Source organism: Dama dama, chromosome 23 (genome assembly GCF_033118175.1).
Source record: "Dama dama isolate Ldn47 chromosome 23, ASM3311817v1, whole genome shotgun sequence".
In the NCBI taxonomy this organism is placed as follows: Eukaryota; Metazoa; Chordata; class Mammalia; order Artiodactyla; family Cervidae; genus Dama; species Dama dama.
The window spans coordinates 55,100,282-55,115,474 of record NC_083703.1 but is presented as its reverse complement, the minus strand read 5'-3'; the positions used below and the strand labels follow the sequence as shown (position 1 = coordinate 55,115,474).

Genomic DNA, 15,193 nt, shown 5'->3' with positions numbered 1-15,193 from the left:
GTGGGCAGCCGGCAGACGAGGCCGGGACCTGCTGGCTCTACCATTTCCGAGCTCTGGGACCCGGCCAGATCCCAGCAACGGCTGAGCCTCACTGCCCTGTCTGAAGAGTGGGCGTAATGCTGGCACCTGCTGCGGCCACTGCAGGATTAATGGATCCCACGCGGGGCCTGGCAGCTGCTTCTGTCACGGTCCAGCCACCTGCCGGGGCCCTGTCCTCTGGCGGGGGACACAGGGGCTCCCAGCACCATCCCGGCCTGCTGTCCCCATGGGGTAGGAGCAGGTGCTGGAAGCCCAGGCTGGGGTAGGGGGCAGCGCTGGGCCCTGGCTGCTGGCCCAGTGGAGGCCCAACCCCCCAGCCCAGAGGAAACCAGACCTGCTGTCCCTTCACACACAAAGGCGGCCCTCGGAGACTTGGCACTGATTGAGGCCCAGAGAGGCCGCGTCTGGGAAATGTGGCCGCTCCACCCCTCCCAGCCTCCCAGGGGGCCAGACCTCCTCCTAAGAGTTGGGAGCGTGGGAGATGCCCTGTCCCCACTCCCAGGCCTGGCAGCCAGACAGCCCCCAGCCTCCACCCACGCAAGGTGTGCCCCTGCCTCCCCTGGACACACCTGCTCACAGCTTCCACCATGTGCCCAGGACAGCAAGACCTAGAGGAGGAAGCTCGGGCGCCAAGCCGCCAAGAAGCAGGACCCCGTGTGTTGGGTGCTTGGGGAGGCCCCTCTACCCTCTCCCTACAGCCCTCGCACCCTGATTTCTTGTCCTCCAGCTCAGCTGTCACTCCTCAGCAGAGCCCCATTGCGCAGGACCACCCAAGAAGCTGACCTGACAGCCCCCCTCCACCACTCTGCTTTATTTATTCTGTCACATGAGGCTGTTGCGATTCTCCGATTCTCCGTTTACTGCCTCCCTGGGCAGAAGGGGCAAGGCAGGGGGGTACACCTGCATTGTTTTTATATCTATTTTATTTATTTATCTGGCTGTGCCAGGTCTTACTTGTGGCACACTGCATCTTTTTGTTGCAGCATATGGGATCTAGTTCTCTGACCAGGGGTCAAACCCAAGCTCCCTATGTTGGGAGAACAGAGTTTTAGCCACCGGACCATAAGGGAAGTCGCCCTGCCTTGCTCTTAACTGCATCCCTGAGGCCATGACCCAGAGCTGCCGCACAGAAGGGCCGGAGCAATGGAGGACACCCAGAAGAGGGGCACCATCTGTAGAAGCCGTACCGCCAGCTCAGATGGAGGAACCTGGACTCTGGGTCCCAGACTCTGAGAGCTCCCAGAGGCTGGGCTCACAGAGGATCATGGGAAACACCGAGCACATGTATGCAAGCTGTCTGGGGCCTGGTGGGGCTCTCAGAGGAGGTGGGTAGGGCGGTCTGGCTGGGGTGGTGGGCCTTTCAAAGAAGACTGCCTTGGTCAAGGGAGACAACGTAAGTGTCTGCTCAGGTCTCCCCAGAGAGTTGGGGCCACAGCAGGGCTGCGTGACATGGGCGCACAGTGGATGGAGCCGGGGGTGGAGGGGTGGGGAAACGAGGTTCACTCCGCCCCTCCACTGCAGAGGGTCCTGCTGGGAACAGAGCGAGGAAGCAAGGAGCAGTGATAAGGACTTCCCCTCCCAGTGAGTCACCATGCTGGCAGCTGAGCCCCCGACTTCCCCTGCAGCACTGGGGCCGGCCCAGAATTTCTCACGTGCCCACCTGAAGTCACAGGGCCAGATCCCCAAGTTACCCTCTGCCTGCCCCAGCTGCCCACAGGACTGCCTCACCCCGATGTACAGCAGGGCTCACCCCGTGCCCTGGGTGGCATGCCCCCAGCCAGCTTCTGCTCCATTTCCCCCAGGAGACCCCAGGAACTGCTGGCTTGCAACCGTGGACCACACGACCCTCCTGACACACCCACAAAATTGGGCTCTTGGGATGGAAAGGTGGGCCTGGTCGCTCAGCTCCAGACAGTGCTTACAGGCAAGGCCCTTCACCATCCCAACAAGAGGCCAGGGTGCTGAGCAGACCTCATCCCCCAAGGGGACAGGGAAGCAGGTCCAGTGACTCGACCAAGGCTGGCCATCAGTGCTTCTGGCCATGCAGGCAGCCTCCGAACAGGGGTGCCATGGTTGAGCCTCTGCACAGGGGTGCCATAGCTGAGCACTGCAGACTTTTAAAGTGAGGCTTCAGCCCTAACCTGCTAGACTGAGAGTGCAGGACTCAAGTTTTGCTCAGAGCCCTTGCCTGCAACTCCACGGCCATGGCCACTTGCCAAGCGGTCACTGTGTGATGGACCGCCTCCTGGGCCCCTCAGGCAGGCCAAGCTCACAGTTTCAGGTGAAGCGGCCCTCGTGATGTACCCATTTTATAGATGAGGAGCCTGAGACTGGGATAGGGGGAAGCCACACAGCTAAGGAGAGGGCCTTGGGCCACAGGCCACCAGCTCCTGGGCTGCTCATTTAAACACTGTGAGGAGGTAATAAGCAGCCTTCCCTCAACGGCCTGGGCAGGCAGCACAGGTTGGTAGGGGTGAGGTGGCCGGGAGCCTGCGCTGATGAGCTGTGGAATCCCAGCTGAGCATCTGGGGGCGGGGCACTTAGCCAGGCCCTCTGGGCAGCTTTGGAGCTCCCCACAAGCTCCTCCTTTTGACCTGGCTTCTCTGATGTCACCTAGAGACACTAAGGGCCCAGGGTAGGGGTCCAGGTGGCCCCGCTCACCCTAGCCAGATCCTGGTCTGCTTTGGGGCTTTACAGGCCTCAGTTTCCCCACCTGAAATGTGGGCTTGAGACCTCCCCCTCAGCTGGGCAGGGCTTTCAGAAGAGCATGAGTCCAGAAAGGTGAGTCCAGGAGCCCGAAGGAGGTGACACTCTGCTCCAGACAACACTGCCGCACCAGGGCCCCCTCTCACTTCTACCCACCCCCACAGGGGTGGGGAGGCAAGGGGAGTGGGCAGGCAGGCCCTGTAAAGGGGCCCCAGCAGTACCTCCCTCATTCATCACCCCCATCAAAGCTCCTCCCCTCCCCCCGTCTCTCCTACCTGGAAGGTGGCAGCAAGTCCCTGGAGGCTGAGGCTCAGATTACAACAGCCTTGGGGCCCCCAGACTCTCCCTAAGGTAGGGCAGGGATGGGAGGATGGGCCCAGCATGGGATGTCAGGAAACCTCCGGAGCAGGCCCTACCCCGTCCCCAGGCAGAGAAGTGCCCCTGATTGCAGCTCCGAGCTCTCATCCCCAGTTAAAAACCCCTCCGTCTGTCCCCCTCTCACCTCGAGGGTCCTACCGACTCCCTAGAAACCCCGGCGGGGACAGTTTCAACCTTCCAGACGGAGTTAGCACTCTCTGTGTCTGGCCCCTCCGCCCCCATCCCTGGCCCATCCCGTCGCCAGCAGGTTCCAGCCTGTCCCGGAGGAAGGCGGAGCGGTCGGCCCCCTCCCCAAGGGCAGCCGGCCACGGAGGCCAAGTCCCGCCCTCGCCGGGATCCCGGGACTCGGGGCCGCGGGGGACCAGGCACCAACCCCTCCCGTCCAGCTCGTCACCGCGGCCGAACTCAACTGGTGCCAGCCGCGCCCGGGTCGGTTGTGTGCCGCCTTCCCGGCGGGAAGCGCACTTCTCTGCGCTGAACCCGAAGGGCCGAGCTGCGGTCCCTTCCGTCCCCCGAAATGCACAACTGGGGCACTGGGACGGGCGGCGGCGGCCGCGGTGCGTACCTGGGCTCTTCGCCGAGTCGGGCTGGAATTCCGGAGTCCCAGCCCGGCGCTCACCCCGCGCCGGCGTCCCCACACCCGCGCCCGGCCTCCGGCCCTAGCTCACCTGGATGGTCTGGTTGGGGTCCCCGCCGGCCACGGGGCCCCCCACCAACTTGCAGTAGAGGTCCTCGGTGGGGCGCGGGGCGCCGCGCGCAGGGGCCTCCTCGCCGCAGGTGGCCGAGGCGGCGATGCGGGCGCCCTCCGCCAGGTTGAAGTAGGGCGGGTGCAGGCTGAAGCCACCGCCCGCCGCCCGCGCCCGCGCCGCACCCAGCAGCGCCAGTCCGGCCAGCAGCAGCGGCGCGGGGCCCCGGGGACCGCAGGGCCGCGCACCCGGTTTCGCCATCTTCCAGCTCGCGGACTGCGGGCGAGGCGGGAGCCCGGCGGGTCTGCGGCGCCCGGCCGGGTTCGGCTCGCTCCGCCCGCGGACGTCAGGCCCCGCCCCGGCCCGCCCGGGAGCTTCGGCCCCGCGCCCCGGGGAGGGGGCGGGGGAGGCCGGGGGGAGGGGCGGCCGGCCGCCTTAACCCTTGGGACCCCGGCCCGGCCGGCCTCCTGGAAGGGGGATACCTGCTGACCTCGGGCCGGGCCGTGGGAACGCGACGCCGAGGCGGCCCCGGGGCGTGGCTCCCGGTCCCGGGCGGCCCCCTGCGCCCTCCAGCACCGCGGTCCCGGACGCGCCGGCCCGCTCCTCTCGGTCCAGCGGATCCGCTCTTTGTTTCCCTAACTTCGGGCACCTCTCGGCGGCCGAGGGTCCCGGCGGGCCCGGGTTTGGCGCCACTCCTCTCGGGTCCAGTCCGGGCCCAGCCCGTCCCCACCCGCGACCCCAGAACCGGCAGAGCGACCCGAGTGACCGCAGCCCGGGAGCCCAAACGCGGGGTCCCTGGGATTGAGATGTGAATTCCGGAGCGCAGCGCATCCTGGCCGCCTCTCGCCGGCGGGTTTTCGGTGTTTTGCGCATGGCACTGGCCCCCATTCTGCTTCATCCAGCAGGTGTGCTGGAAGGTGCGCTCTGCCGGCTGTGAATGGCGGTTGGTAGTGGCCCCGGAGGCAATACGATCTGCAGAGGGAGAGGGAGACCCTCAACTGTGGACTCCGTGCTCCCTTGCGAGGGGCCAGGTCAGATTCTACCCCACCTGACTCCTGCCTGGGCAAGGTTTGGTTTAAAAATTCTCTAAAACGGGGAAGTGGGGCCCTCTGCAGTGAAGGGAGGATACTCAGAGCCCCGTAGGCGCCAGGAAGACTGGCTGCAAAGGAGGGCATCTATTGAGCACCTGCTGTGTGAAGGGAGGGGCCAAGTGTGAGCCCACCCTGGTGCCTGGGGTTCCTTGCTGGGAGGCACTGTGGATCCCACCGTCTCTGTCTGCTAGTGGAACCCTCAGGCTCAGGGCAGGCGCTCAAGGACACTGGGGAAACGGGGCTGGAAGAGAGGTCGGTCGAGCTCAGGATTGTGTCCCAGCTGTTTTTGCATTTGGGTGGCTTCGGCCACTGGGTCTCCTCCCCTCCTTCAGCTCCTGGCCCACATACGCCTCAAGGGAAGCCCTGATGGGGCTGGCGCAGCTGCTGGGCTGGCAGGGCCCCCAGTCTATGAGCCAGGCCAGCTGGGTGTCTGTCCCACGTGGGACCCCCTGGACAGTCCTGGGGAGTCGAGTAAGTGCGTGGGGTGGCAGCCAGCTGGTCCTGGCGGGTCCTGCCCCAGTAGTTGTTCCCGGAAGGTCACACCACTGGTCACATCTTTCTGGCTGTCCCTGGCCTCCTGCAAATCCTGAATCCCAGGGGCTGGAGGCAGCTTCTCTGCAGAGTTAAGACAGGCAGGCGGCGGTGTGGGCTGGCTCCCGCCTCCCCTCCCTCTCCTCTCCCTTCTTCTCTCTCATCTCCCTCGGCTCTCAGGCTATTCTGTAATTCCACCTGGGCAGGGGGAGAAGAGGTGGTTCCTCCCCAGAGACCCTCTGAGTTGGAGAGGGCCTGGCTTAGATGGGGGGAGGGGCAGGTGGACAGGAAGGAATCCAGAGTCCCTGTGCCTTGACAGGCCAGCTCACCAGCTAATTTATGACCCCTTGAGAGGACAGCTGCCTCCGGGCAGTAGCAGGGTTTCCAGATGGGGGATTTGACCTGTCCTGGCCCCGCCCTCCCTACTGCCCAGAGGTGCCCCCATAACACACACCACAGCAGTGTGCTCTGGCCCTGGCATCAGCACCCCCTTAGCGCTGGTGAGCTGGCATCCTGGGGGCTGGGGCCGGGAACCCTCCACCCGGGCCGCCCCCCATGTTAGCTTCTCAACACCCATGGAGGGGCCAGGGGACAGAGGTGAGAGGCAGGAGCCCTCTGAGCCTCCCAGCGACCAGGCCACCACTGTCCAGAGGGCACAGAGCAGACGGGAGGGAGGGGCCGCCGCCTGAGAATGCGCTGAGTCAGCCGGGCCAGCATGCGGAGGGTTAATCGTGGGCTAGCGGCTTCCGGGAGACAGCTGCCCTGAGCAACTGGTGGCCTGGGCCTGGGGGTGAGGGGGGAGGCACATTGCCTGGTGAAGTGGGCAGAGGGCAATGTGGTGGAAGGAGCTGAGTGAGGTGCCCACTTGGCCCCCACCCTGTGCCCGCTTAGGTGTCCCAGCTGGAGCAGGGCAGGGGAAGGAGGCCCGTCTCTGCTCACCTTCATGCCTGATGCCCAAGGCACATTTCCAGCAAGTCATTTTCAGCTGGTGCAGCGAGGGTGTCCAGTCTGCTCTGACTCCTGGGCAACCCAGCCACCTTTCCTACTTAGGAATTGGGAAACTGAGGGTCAGTTTCCAAGGCCCAGGGGTCAGTCAGGAGCATGTGATTAGCAAGGGAGAGAAGGAGTTGGACTGGCATTCATTTTCTCCTCCCAGATGTATTAGGCACCTTTGGGGTACAGGTCCGTAATGCAGTGCCCCCCCACCCTGAAACAGGCTGCTTTAGCCTTCTGTCCTAAGTCTACAGGAGAGGGACCCCAAGTCCTGGGAGGTGGGTGGTGGATGGAGGCAGCTCATGGGGAGGCATGTGGAGGCAACCTGACCCCCTCTGTCCTGCTACGCTCTGACCATGTCCCAGGGGAGGACCCCACACCCAGAGTTCCCCCCATCCAGCCCCACAGTAACTGGAGCCCTGGGACCTGTGGGAGGTCGGACACAGGTGGCAGCTCGAGTGGGAAAGAGGTGCTCCTGAACCCAGGTAGGGGGTCCAGCCGATCCCCCCCACACCGAGCCCTGGGATAAGACCCCTGTGGTGGGGCCTGGGCCAGGGGAGCCCACCCTCGAGACTGCACCCCCCCACCTTGATGTCATGCCCAGGAGCCCTGCTCAGCCCCATCTGCAGGGCAGCTGTGGGGACCACAGGCCAGGCCACAAGGGCACACCTGCCATAGCCTGAGCTGAGTCCTAACCGCGACCATAACTCCCCAGGAACAGCTGCGAGGGGCACCCCTCATTACACTCAGCCGCATCATCACGTCACAGTCGGTAACAGATGACTGTGCCTGACCCTGACCGCTGTCCTGGATCCCAGCTCTCACCCGGCGCTGCTCCTCTGGGGGGTGGGGGGGAGATACTGCAATGCCCCGTGGGAGGAGGAAGGTGAGCTCTCTGCTCCTCACTGGGAGTGTCTGTCTCCTTTTGGCAGGAAGAGGTTTCAGGAGAAGCTTGGTTGTGGTTTGGAATATTCGCTGCCCCAGGGTTGCCCTGATGCCTTCTGGGGAGCCCAGCTGGCCAGAACATGTACCTGGTCCATCCGGGCTGGCTGTGGGGCAGGCGGCAAGGCTGATGCTGGCGGCTGCTGGCAGCCCTGGTCCAGCCCAGGCCTGCGGGGGGAGGACGCAGACCAGCTGAGGGGAGGCCTCATTAGGAGGTTGTAAAGGGTTGTAAAGCCAGCAGGTCTGGGGCTGAGAGAGCTTCCTGGCCTCTGGGCCATTGCTCAGTCCAGAGCCCTCCCCTGGCCGTGGGCTGGCACAGTCCACTGGGAGGGCTGAGGACAGGCCAGATGACCTGGATGGGCACCAGAAGGGTGCCAGGCTGGAGTCCCCTCATTCTCAACTGAGGAGTGTCTGGGGACAGGTCCCTGGATGCCCCTGATGGACTGGTGTCTCCTGCCTGTGACCCCAACCGGGCCACCTGGGGGCTCCCCCAGGCCTCCAGGGCGCGGGCTCTGGGAAACCTCTGAGGCCACCAGGCTTTGGGTTGATCCCAATGAGCAGCAGAAGCTTTTGACCCCCGTGCTGGCCAGCCAAGGGCCTTCCTCTAGGAGCCTTCTGTCCCCGGAGCTCTGGATGCTCTGTGCCCAACCTACAGGCCGCAGTCTCCAACCTAAAGGCCAGACCCTTGGGCATCCTGGTGGGCAGTTTGCACCTCAGAGGGGGTCCAGACAAGCTCATGTGTGCCCAGTGCCATGGGCTGGGCTGGCCAGCCCCCAGGCCTGGGCTCTCCACAGAAGTTCCCCAAAGCTCCTTTGTCCTACTCGTCTCACCTCCTTCCCGACTGGTGTCCTAGATGGGCAGGCCTGGCTCTGTAGAAGGCACACACGTCAAGGATGCTCAGAAATGTGGGGCTTCATGACTCCCCATGGGCTTGTCTGCTGTCCATGAACAGAAAGCCTGGATCAGGCAGGAGTCCATAGTCCCGGGTCTGGCTTGTACATCCCCTCCTGTGGCCTCAGTGTCTCCAGCTGAGTGTAGGGGAACCCCCACCCTGCTGACATAGGGGCACCAAGCTTTGTGAAGGACGCCACGAGCTGGAGGAATCGGACCAGTCACCTTATGGACTGGAACCTTTATGATAACAGCTAGGGGTGCCAGCTGCCTGCTGGGCTGGGGCCCTGCCACGCCTCATCCTGTCTCCCTCCTCCCAGGCCAAACTGCCTTTTGCTTATCTTAGGATAAAAGCCAGACCCCTCACTGAAGCCCCCAGGCTCCAAGGAACCTCACAGCTATGCGTTGCCTGTCTGGGCCGTCAGGCTGAGCCTCCAGCCTTCCCTCCACTTCTGTCTCATGGAACTTTGGCCTTATTCCCTCTACCCAGGACACAACAGAGCCCCTTGTCTGCTTTCCTGGGCCTCTATTGGGTCAGACAGATAGGCACCTACCCTTTCTCAGATTCAGTTCAATCACACCTGTGTCTTGCCTGTCCATCTTGCCATATCCCCAGGCCTGGTGAAGAGGAGGTGCCTGGGGAGTGCCCACCACATGAAGGACAGCCTCTTGGGTTTACCCTGTCACAGGTCCTTCCAGGCTGTGCAGGGCCCTGTAACCAGACTTGGGCCTCTGGTTCCCCAGAAGAAGCCCACTGCTGTGCTCTGGGGACCCCTTCCCAGCACAGGGTCTGTGAGCTGGAAGGAGAGGCAGGGCCTGCGGAGAGGAAGGAGCTGCTGTCTGAGATAGCCCCCATGTCTGCATCCTTGCACGATATCTTTCCCACCATGGCTCACCAGACGCCCCCCTGACCCAGCCCTGGGCTTGAGGAGCAACCCTCAGCCACAAATCTCCCACCCCAGCCCCAGGGGAGCGGCGGGCTGAGTTGGGGGGCACCCTAGGAACCCCTGAGGAGGGGGCCCGGACCTCCCTGGAGAGCCAATCATATCCAGAGGGCAAAGGAAGGGGCTGGTTCAGAAGGGAGGTCGCTCTTCAGACTCCAGGCCCAGGTGCCTCCCTCAATGGGTCACCTCCCAGCACCTTCCTAAGGTGTAAAATCGGGGGTCCAGGCCTTCTGCTCTCAGATCTGTGGGGAGCAGGGGGGTGACCCCGGAAGGCTTACATCAATCCCGTATCCCCCACACAGGACGGCAGCATCCACATCGGACACCTGTGGGGCCAACGTGTCTGCAGTGTTATTATTTACCCCATTTGACCTTTGGCTCCTAGGACTCCCCCACCCCCACGCTCACCACTTCCCTGCTCTGTACTCTGGACTGGGCAGCCCTGGGGGAAGCAGGTGAGGGGCAGGGGGTCCCCAGCACAGAAGGAGAGGGTGGCACCTAGGGCCCTGGGCTGTCCCTGCACCCCTTCCCTCTCAGGACTGACCTGCAGCAGGCCCCTCCCCCCAGGTCCCTGGGGGCCTGGCCAAGCTCCGGTTCCCGCGGGGTGAGGGCTCTGCAGCTCCTCCAGGAGGTGCCCACAGGCGGCCTTATATGGCCAGAAGGCCTTGCTGCCCAGGAGGAATCTGATCCCACGGGAAGGGCAGGGATGTGGGGCTGAGCCCCAGGCCGGGCCAAGGGGAGTGGTTTGAATGGCTCTAGTCCCCTGGCCTACAGCCCCCTAAAAGCAGCCAGATAAGCCTGACCCCCTTGCCAACTTTGGGACATCTGGTTGGAGGCCCTGTGACGAATCCTGGGGGTCTGCCATCCTGGCAAGAGCTGCAAGATTCGAGGCCAGCTGCCCCACCCCACCCAGTACCACCCGAACTATACCAGGTACAGCCTGAGACAGCCTGGGGCCTGCAGCCCCAGGTCACTGGCCCTCAGCAAGTTGCCTCCTTCCCTGGGCAGGCCCAGCCTGGCATCAGTGCCCTTCCCAGAGTGGCACCGGGGTCCCCACGCCACATCTGGACACCTGCTGGGATTCAACCTCCCTGCCCAGCCTCCCCGCCCCCCTCCCAGCCCATCATCCCTTCCTCCATCACCCCCACCTCTCTCTCTCCTTCTCTGGGTTTCTCACTCTGGCTACCCTCTCTCTCTGCCTCTGTCTCCCTGCCTCTGTCTGTCTGTCTCTCCTTTTCTCTGTGTCTCTTGGTGTCCCTCTTCCTCCCACCTGCTGCACTCCATCTGCTGAGCTCCCCTACTCTGGGCAGCCCTAGCCCCTCCCCCAAAGATCAGCAGCAGCAGTGGTGACAGAGGCTCCTCCTGCCCACTGGCCTGTCTGCCACCTGGAAGCTCTGGCCGTGGGCGCCTGGTGGCCCTTGCCGGCAGGGCTGGGGAGTGGGCCAGCCGATGAGGAAGCAGCTCCCCTGGGCCCCTGAGCTGTCACATGGCCCTGGGACACAGCAAGTCGAGGTGGAGTCCACCTTTCCAGGGGGGACCAGAGTCCACTGCCTGCACATTGGGGCTGCGGCCAGGGGAGGCCCCAGACCATGGGCAGGGAAGGACAAGTGGTGACAGGGCCCACACTGCTCGGCGCAGCCATTCCTGGGCCAGCGGGGGAGGCAGGGGCTCTTGTCACCCTGCTCACCAGGTGAGCAGAGGGGGCAGGGCCGGCCCAGACCACCCCCTATGTCTCCCCATATGAAAGAAAGACGAGGATGGCGTGGGGGCCAGCCCCTGCCATGGGCCTGCATCTTGCCTGCAGGCTCTTGGGGAAAGCTAAGTCTCAGGCAGTGCTGTGACCCAGGAAAGGGGCCTGAGACGACACATTGAGGGGTCGACAGCTGTCTGTCCATCCAGGATATGCTCTGGGCAAGGGCTGCCTGGCTGCCCAGGCCAGGGAAGGGGAGGAGGCCCGGGGCAGCACTTAGCCAGTCCGTCCTCTGCAGTCCAGATGGGCACGTGCCCTGGGCTGACAGAAACCCGTGACATCTCCTCCCAGGAGGGGCCGGGCACAGCTCTTGGGAGCCCTGACTTGAATGCTGCCCAGGGGCTGCAACTCACCCACCCTGAGGCCCCTGGCTGTGACTGTAACAAGGGGTCCTCCTCTGCCTGTAACCTCAGGTGACTTTTAAGAGGCAGGTTGCCCTGTTGCTCCTGTCTTCAGACCCCCCACAGCCTCCAAGGTCGTTGAACAGCCCCTCACCACCTCAGAGTGCTCAGTGTTCCAGCCTCACTGGCCTCCGTACAAATGCTAAGTGCTCCCTTGCACCACAGGACCTTTGCACAAACCACACCTTCCTCCAGAAATCTTCCACCCAGTTCTCGGCTCACCCTACAGACCCCAGCTCCAGGGTACATTCCCCCTTTCTTCCTCCAACAACTATGTAATATTTTATTACATTTCACCTTATTATTTTGTTATTTAGTGTCCTGAGTCCTGTGCTGAGCTGGTGCTGGGCAGTCATGGCTGGACGCTGGGACACCTGTGCCCCATTGCCTTCACATTGGCCTGGAGGCCTGGGATAGGGGCAGGCAGGTCAGAGGGGTGAGGGCTTGGTGCCCAGGCCCCTGCTCCTCTCGCGCAGCCCGAGGGCCACAGTGCATAGTAAAAACACAGACAGCAACAAGTGTGGGCAAGGATTTGGGGAGTCGGAGCACCCACACTGCTGGTGGGGATGCAGATAGTGTGGGTGTGGAACAGTCTTGTGCTTCCTGAAAGGTGAAACAATGTCCCCGTGGGTCCACACCTCCACTCCCAGGGATGGGTCCATGTGAATCTCCTCCACGAATGTTTGTGGCGGCACTTTCTGTAACAGTTGAAAGGGGGAACCAGCCCAGATGCCATCAGCGGGTGAGCAGGAGGGAGGTGGTCCAGGCGCTCGGGTGCCCGGCAGGTCCACACCTGCCACACCACTGAGCCTGGGAGGCAGGCTCTTTGAAGAAGCTGCTGGAACCAGGGGGCTGGCAGCTGGGGTGCACCTGGGCCACTGGCCTCTCCGAGGTGTGGATGGGGAGGCGTGGCTTAGTGGGTGCCGAAAGACGGAGATGGCGGAGGCTGAGTCACCTCTGGGTGCCGGACCACCCACAGCCACACAGCCCCCATGCTCGCCAGCTGGTCCCGTGCATCCCGTGAGCATGGCAGAGGTGCAGGTTTGTGTTTAGGGCTGCAGGGAACCAAGACACTCAACCGTAAACAGCAGACTGACTCACCCTGACTGACTCACCCTGTCTTGAGCGCACACGGGGCCCTTGGTCACACGCAGGTCAGCCTATGGCTCACACCTCAGGGTCTGACTGCGAAACCCCCCAAGTACTGGGGCTCCCCCAGGGCCACCAGGGCTTCAAGTGCAAGTGACACCCCAACCAAGCCCATCTCCTGTCACCCCAACTTCACAAAAGGGGGCTTGAGACCATGGAAGGGATGGGGGGCACACAGGAACCCACGGTTGGACCCCCATCTGCCCGCCCAGGGCTCTGTCCTGGCGGCAGCACAGGAGGTCCCCTCCAGGACCCCCGCGGGGCCTCTGCCGCACGGAGAGGTAGGGTGGTGGGTGGGCTCAGCTCAGGCCTCTGTTTGCCTCAAGTTTCAACATTTACAGAACATTCGTCCTGGGCTCTTCTGGGGAGGTATTTCCTACAGGAATGTAAACATTCGAGACTTGGAAGGCTCGTGCCGGGCATGGCGCTGGTGGCCTGGGAGCCCGTCTTCATCTCGGGGTGGGGGGTGGTTCTGGGAGTCTGTGCCTGGCCTCCCCAGTGGGTGGGAATTGAGAGTCACCCCTCCTTGGGAGCCTGGTCTCCTGTGGCCTCTATGCTCCATCCGGGGCTTGCTGTGTGACCTCAGGTCAGAGGCACGACCTCTCTGGGCTCGCAGAGCCAATGGGACCGATTCTGTTTTCTCACCTCATCTTTGGCCCTAGCCCTTCAGCACCACGTCTCTGTGCCGCTCACCTAGCGGGGCTTTAGGGAGCAGCCCTTTCTGTGTGCTGGTGGCTTGGCAGGCGCCTGGTCTGATGGTCACAAAAGTCTTAGAGACAGGAGACAGGGCATCAGAGGGTTCTGTGGACTCTGACTGTTGCTAGCACCATGATTCTGAGGCTCTGTGCAACCCGGCCTTTTGTTCAGGAGTCAGGAAGCTGCCGGGCTGGTAAGTCCTGCCATTATCTGCAAGGTGCTCAGTCCCTATCCTGCGGGCTTGCTCCTGGCTGGACCTATGTTCACATCTCTCTGGGACGCCTAACCCCAAGCGTCCTCAGTGAGGCCTGTGGCCCCAGCCCCAGGAAGCTGAGTGGGGGCAGAGCCTCAAGAGGTTACCTGGGCCCCACGGGAGGCTGGTGCCAGCAGCCTTCAGGCCTCCAGCATCTCCACTGGAATGCTCAGAGCTCCCATCACCTGCCCACCCCGGGGGAGGAATGTGGCCTGGGCTACTGGGAGCCAGAAGCCCGGGAGGAGGGGTGGTGAGAGGCCTCCCTCCGCCTTCTGGAATTCCCCAGGCTTGGCATCAGATCCTGGCCTGCTTCTCCCCACCCCCACCACCGAGTGAGCCCCTGGCCCTCCTCTCCACAGGCTGCTGTGACTAGGGTGACCAGTGGGAAGGGGTGGCACCTTCCAAGGCTGGTCCCTGCTTTACAATGTCCCCTCCTCAGAGAGGCCTTCCCTGACCACCTGACCTATGGCCCCTTCGGAGAGACCATTGCCCTTCAAAGTCCTAGACCAGGCCCCACTGGTGTTCTGGGCTGGATGCCTCCCTGTGGGCCATCCTGGGTGCTGTGGGGTTTCGAGCAGCATCCCTGGTCGCCACCCAATTATGGCCACAGCGCCCTCCCCTCCCCCAGGCAGGATAGCCAGTACTGCTGTGTATCCTGGGCAGGGTGGGGAAGGAATGTCCCCAGGTGAGACCCACTGCCCCAGACCTTCCTGAGATGAGAGGCTTATTGTCCTCTTCTCCAGGACAACTGGTGCTTTCAAACTGTGGTGCTGAAGAAGACCCTTGAGAGTCTCCTGAACAGCAAGATCAAACCAGTCCATCCTAAAGGAAATTAACCCCGAATATTCACTGGAAGGACAGATGCTGAAGCTGAAGTTCCAATACTTTGGCCACCTGATGCAATGACGTGAAGAGATGACTCATTGGAAAAGACCCTCATGCTGGGAAAGATTGAAGGCAGGAGAAGAAGGGGACGACAGAAGATGAGATAGTTGGATAGCATCACTGACTCAGTGGACATGAGTTTGAGCAAGCTCCGGGAGACAGTGAAGGACAGGGAAGCTGAGTGCTGCAGTCCATGGGGTGGCAAAGGGTCAAACACGACTTAGTGAGTGAACAACAACCGGGTCAGGGGCTCCCTGGAGACGCTGCCGGGCCCAGGACTCACCTGGGGCCACAGGACAGCCACCTGCCCAGTCACCTGCATGAGGTCATGGTGGATGGGGGCAGAGGCACCTCCTGGCTGGGCCCTGCTGGACATCCTGGGGCCTCAGAGGACTTGCAGAGCTGGGCAGGGAGGGGAGAGCTGGGGATGGGCAGAGTGAGACAAGCCTGGGCTAGGCTCCTCACCGGGGCAGGAATTTGGGTTCCCCCTCACCCTCCACCTGCACTCTCCAGGCCCAGCAAACCTCTGCCTCTGGGCACGTTCCAGCAGCTGCCGACACACTCACTGCCTGGAGCTCAGAGGATGGGCCCTGTAAGCAGATCATCACCACCAGGGGCCCAAGGGAGGGCCTTCCTCTCTAGTCCATTCCAGGTCCCCAGCTGGGTGTCCCCAGCGGGCAGGTGAGGGACCCCCACACCTCTGCTTCAGAGTTAACCCTCCTTAGGGCTCAGCTTTGGGCTTGGGCATGGGGCAGTGTTGGGGGATTCCTCTCCTCCTGTCCAAGGCCCTGTTCTCGCTGCACTACATTCCACCCCCCACCCCAGAGCCCCAAACTGGGCCAAGCCCTGCCCTGTGCC

At 63.1% G+C, this 15,193-nt stretch overlaps 1 protein-coding gene across 1 annotated transcript in view; it reads right to left on the bottom strand.

Annotated features, from left to right (window-relative positions):
* The window catches only part of LAMA5 (laminin subunit alpha 5), a 62,492-nt gene extending 47,781 nt beyond the window's left edge, over positions 1-14,711 (bottom strand). The window contains exons 1-8 of the mRNA XM_061125677.1: positions 14,619-14,711; positions 13,195-13,270; positions 10,576-10,693; positions 9,746-9,884; positions 7,456-7,534; positions 5,444-5,515; positions 4,300-4,781; positions 3,792-4,085 (exon numbers count right to left, since the gene is read on the bottom strand). Of these exons, the coding sequence (XP_060981660.1) occupies positions 3,792-4,085; positions 4,300-4,781; positions 5,444-5,515; positions 7,456-7,534; positions 9,746-9,884; positions 10,576-10,693; positions 13,195-13,270; positions 14,619-14,711 (1,353 nt within the window). The remainder of the gene's footprint in view (positions 1-3,791; positions 4,086-4,299; positions 4,782-5,443; positions 5,516-7,455; positions 7,535-9,745; positions 9,885-10,575; positions 10,694-13,194; positions 13,271-14,618) is intronic.
* Between the last annotated feature and the right edge of the window lie 482 nt (positions 14,712-15,193).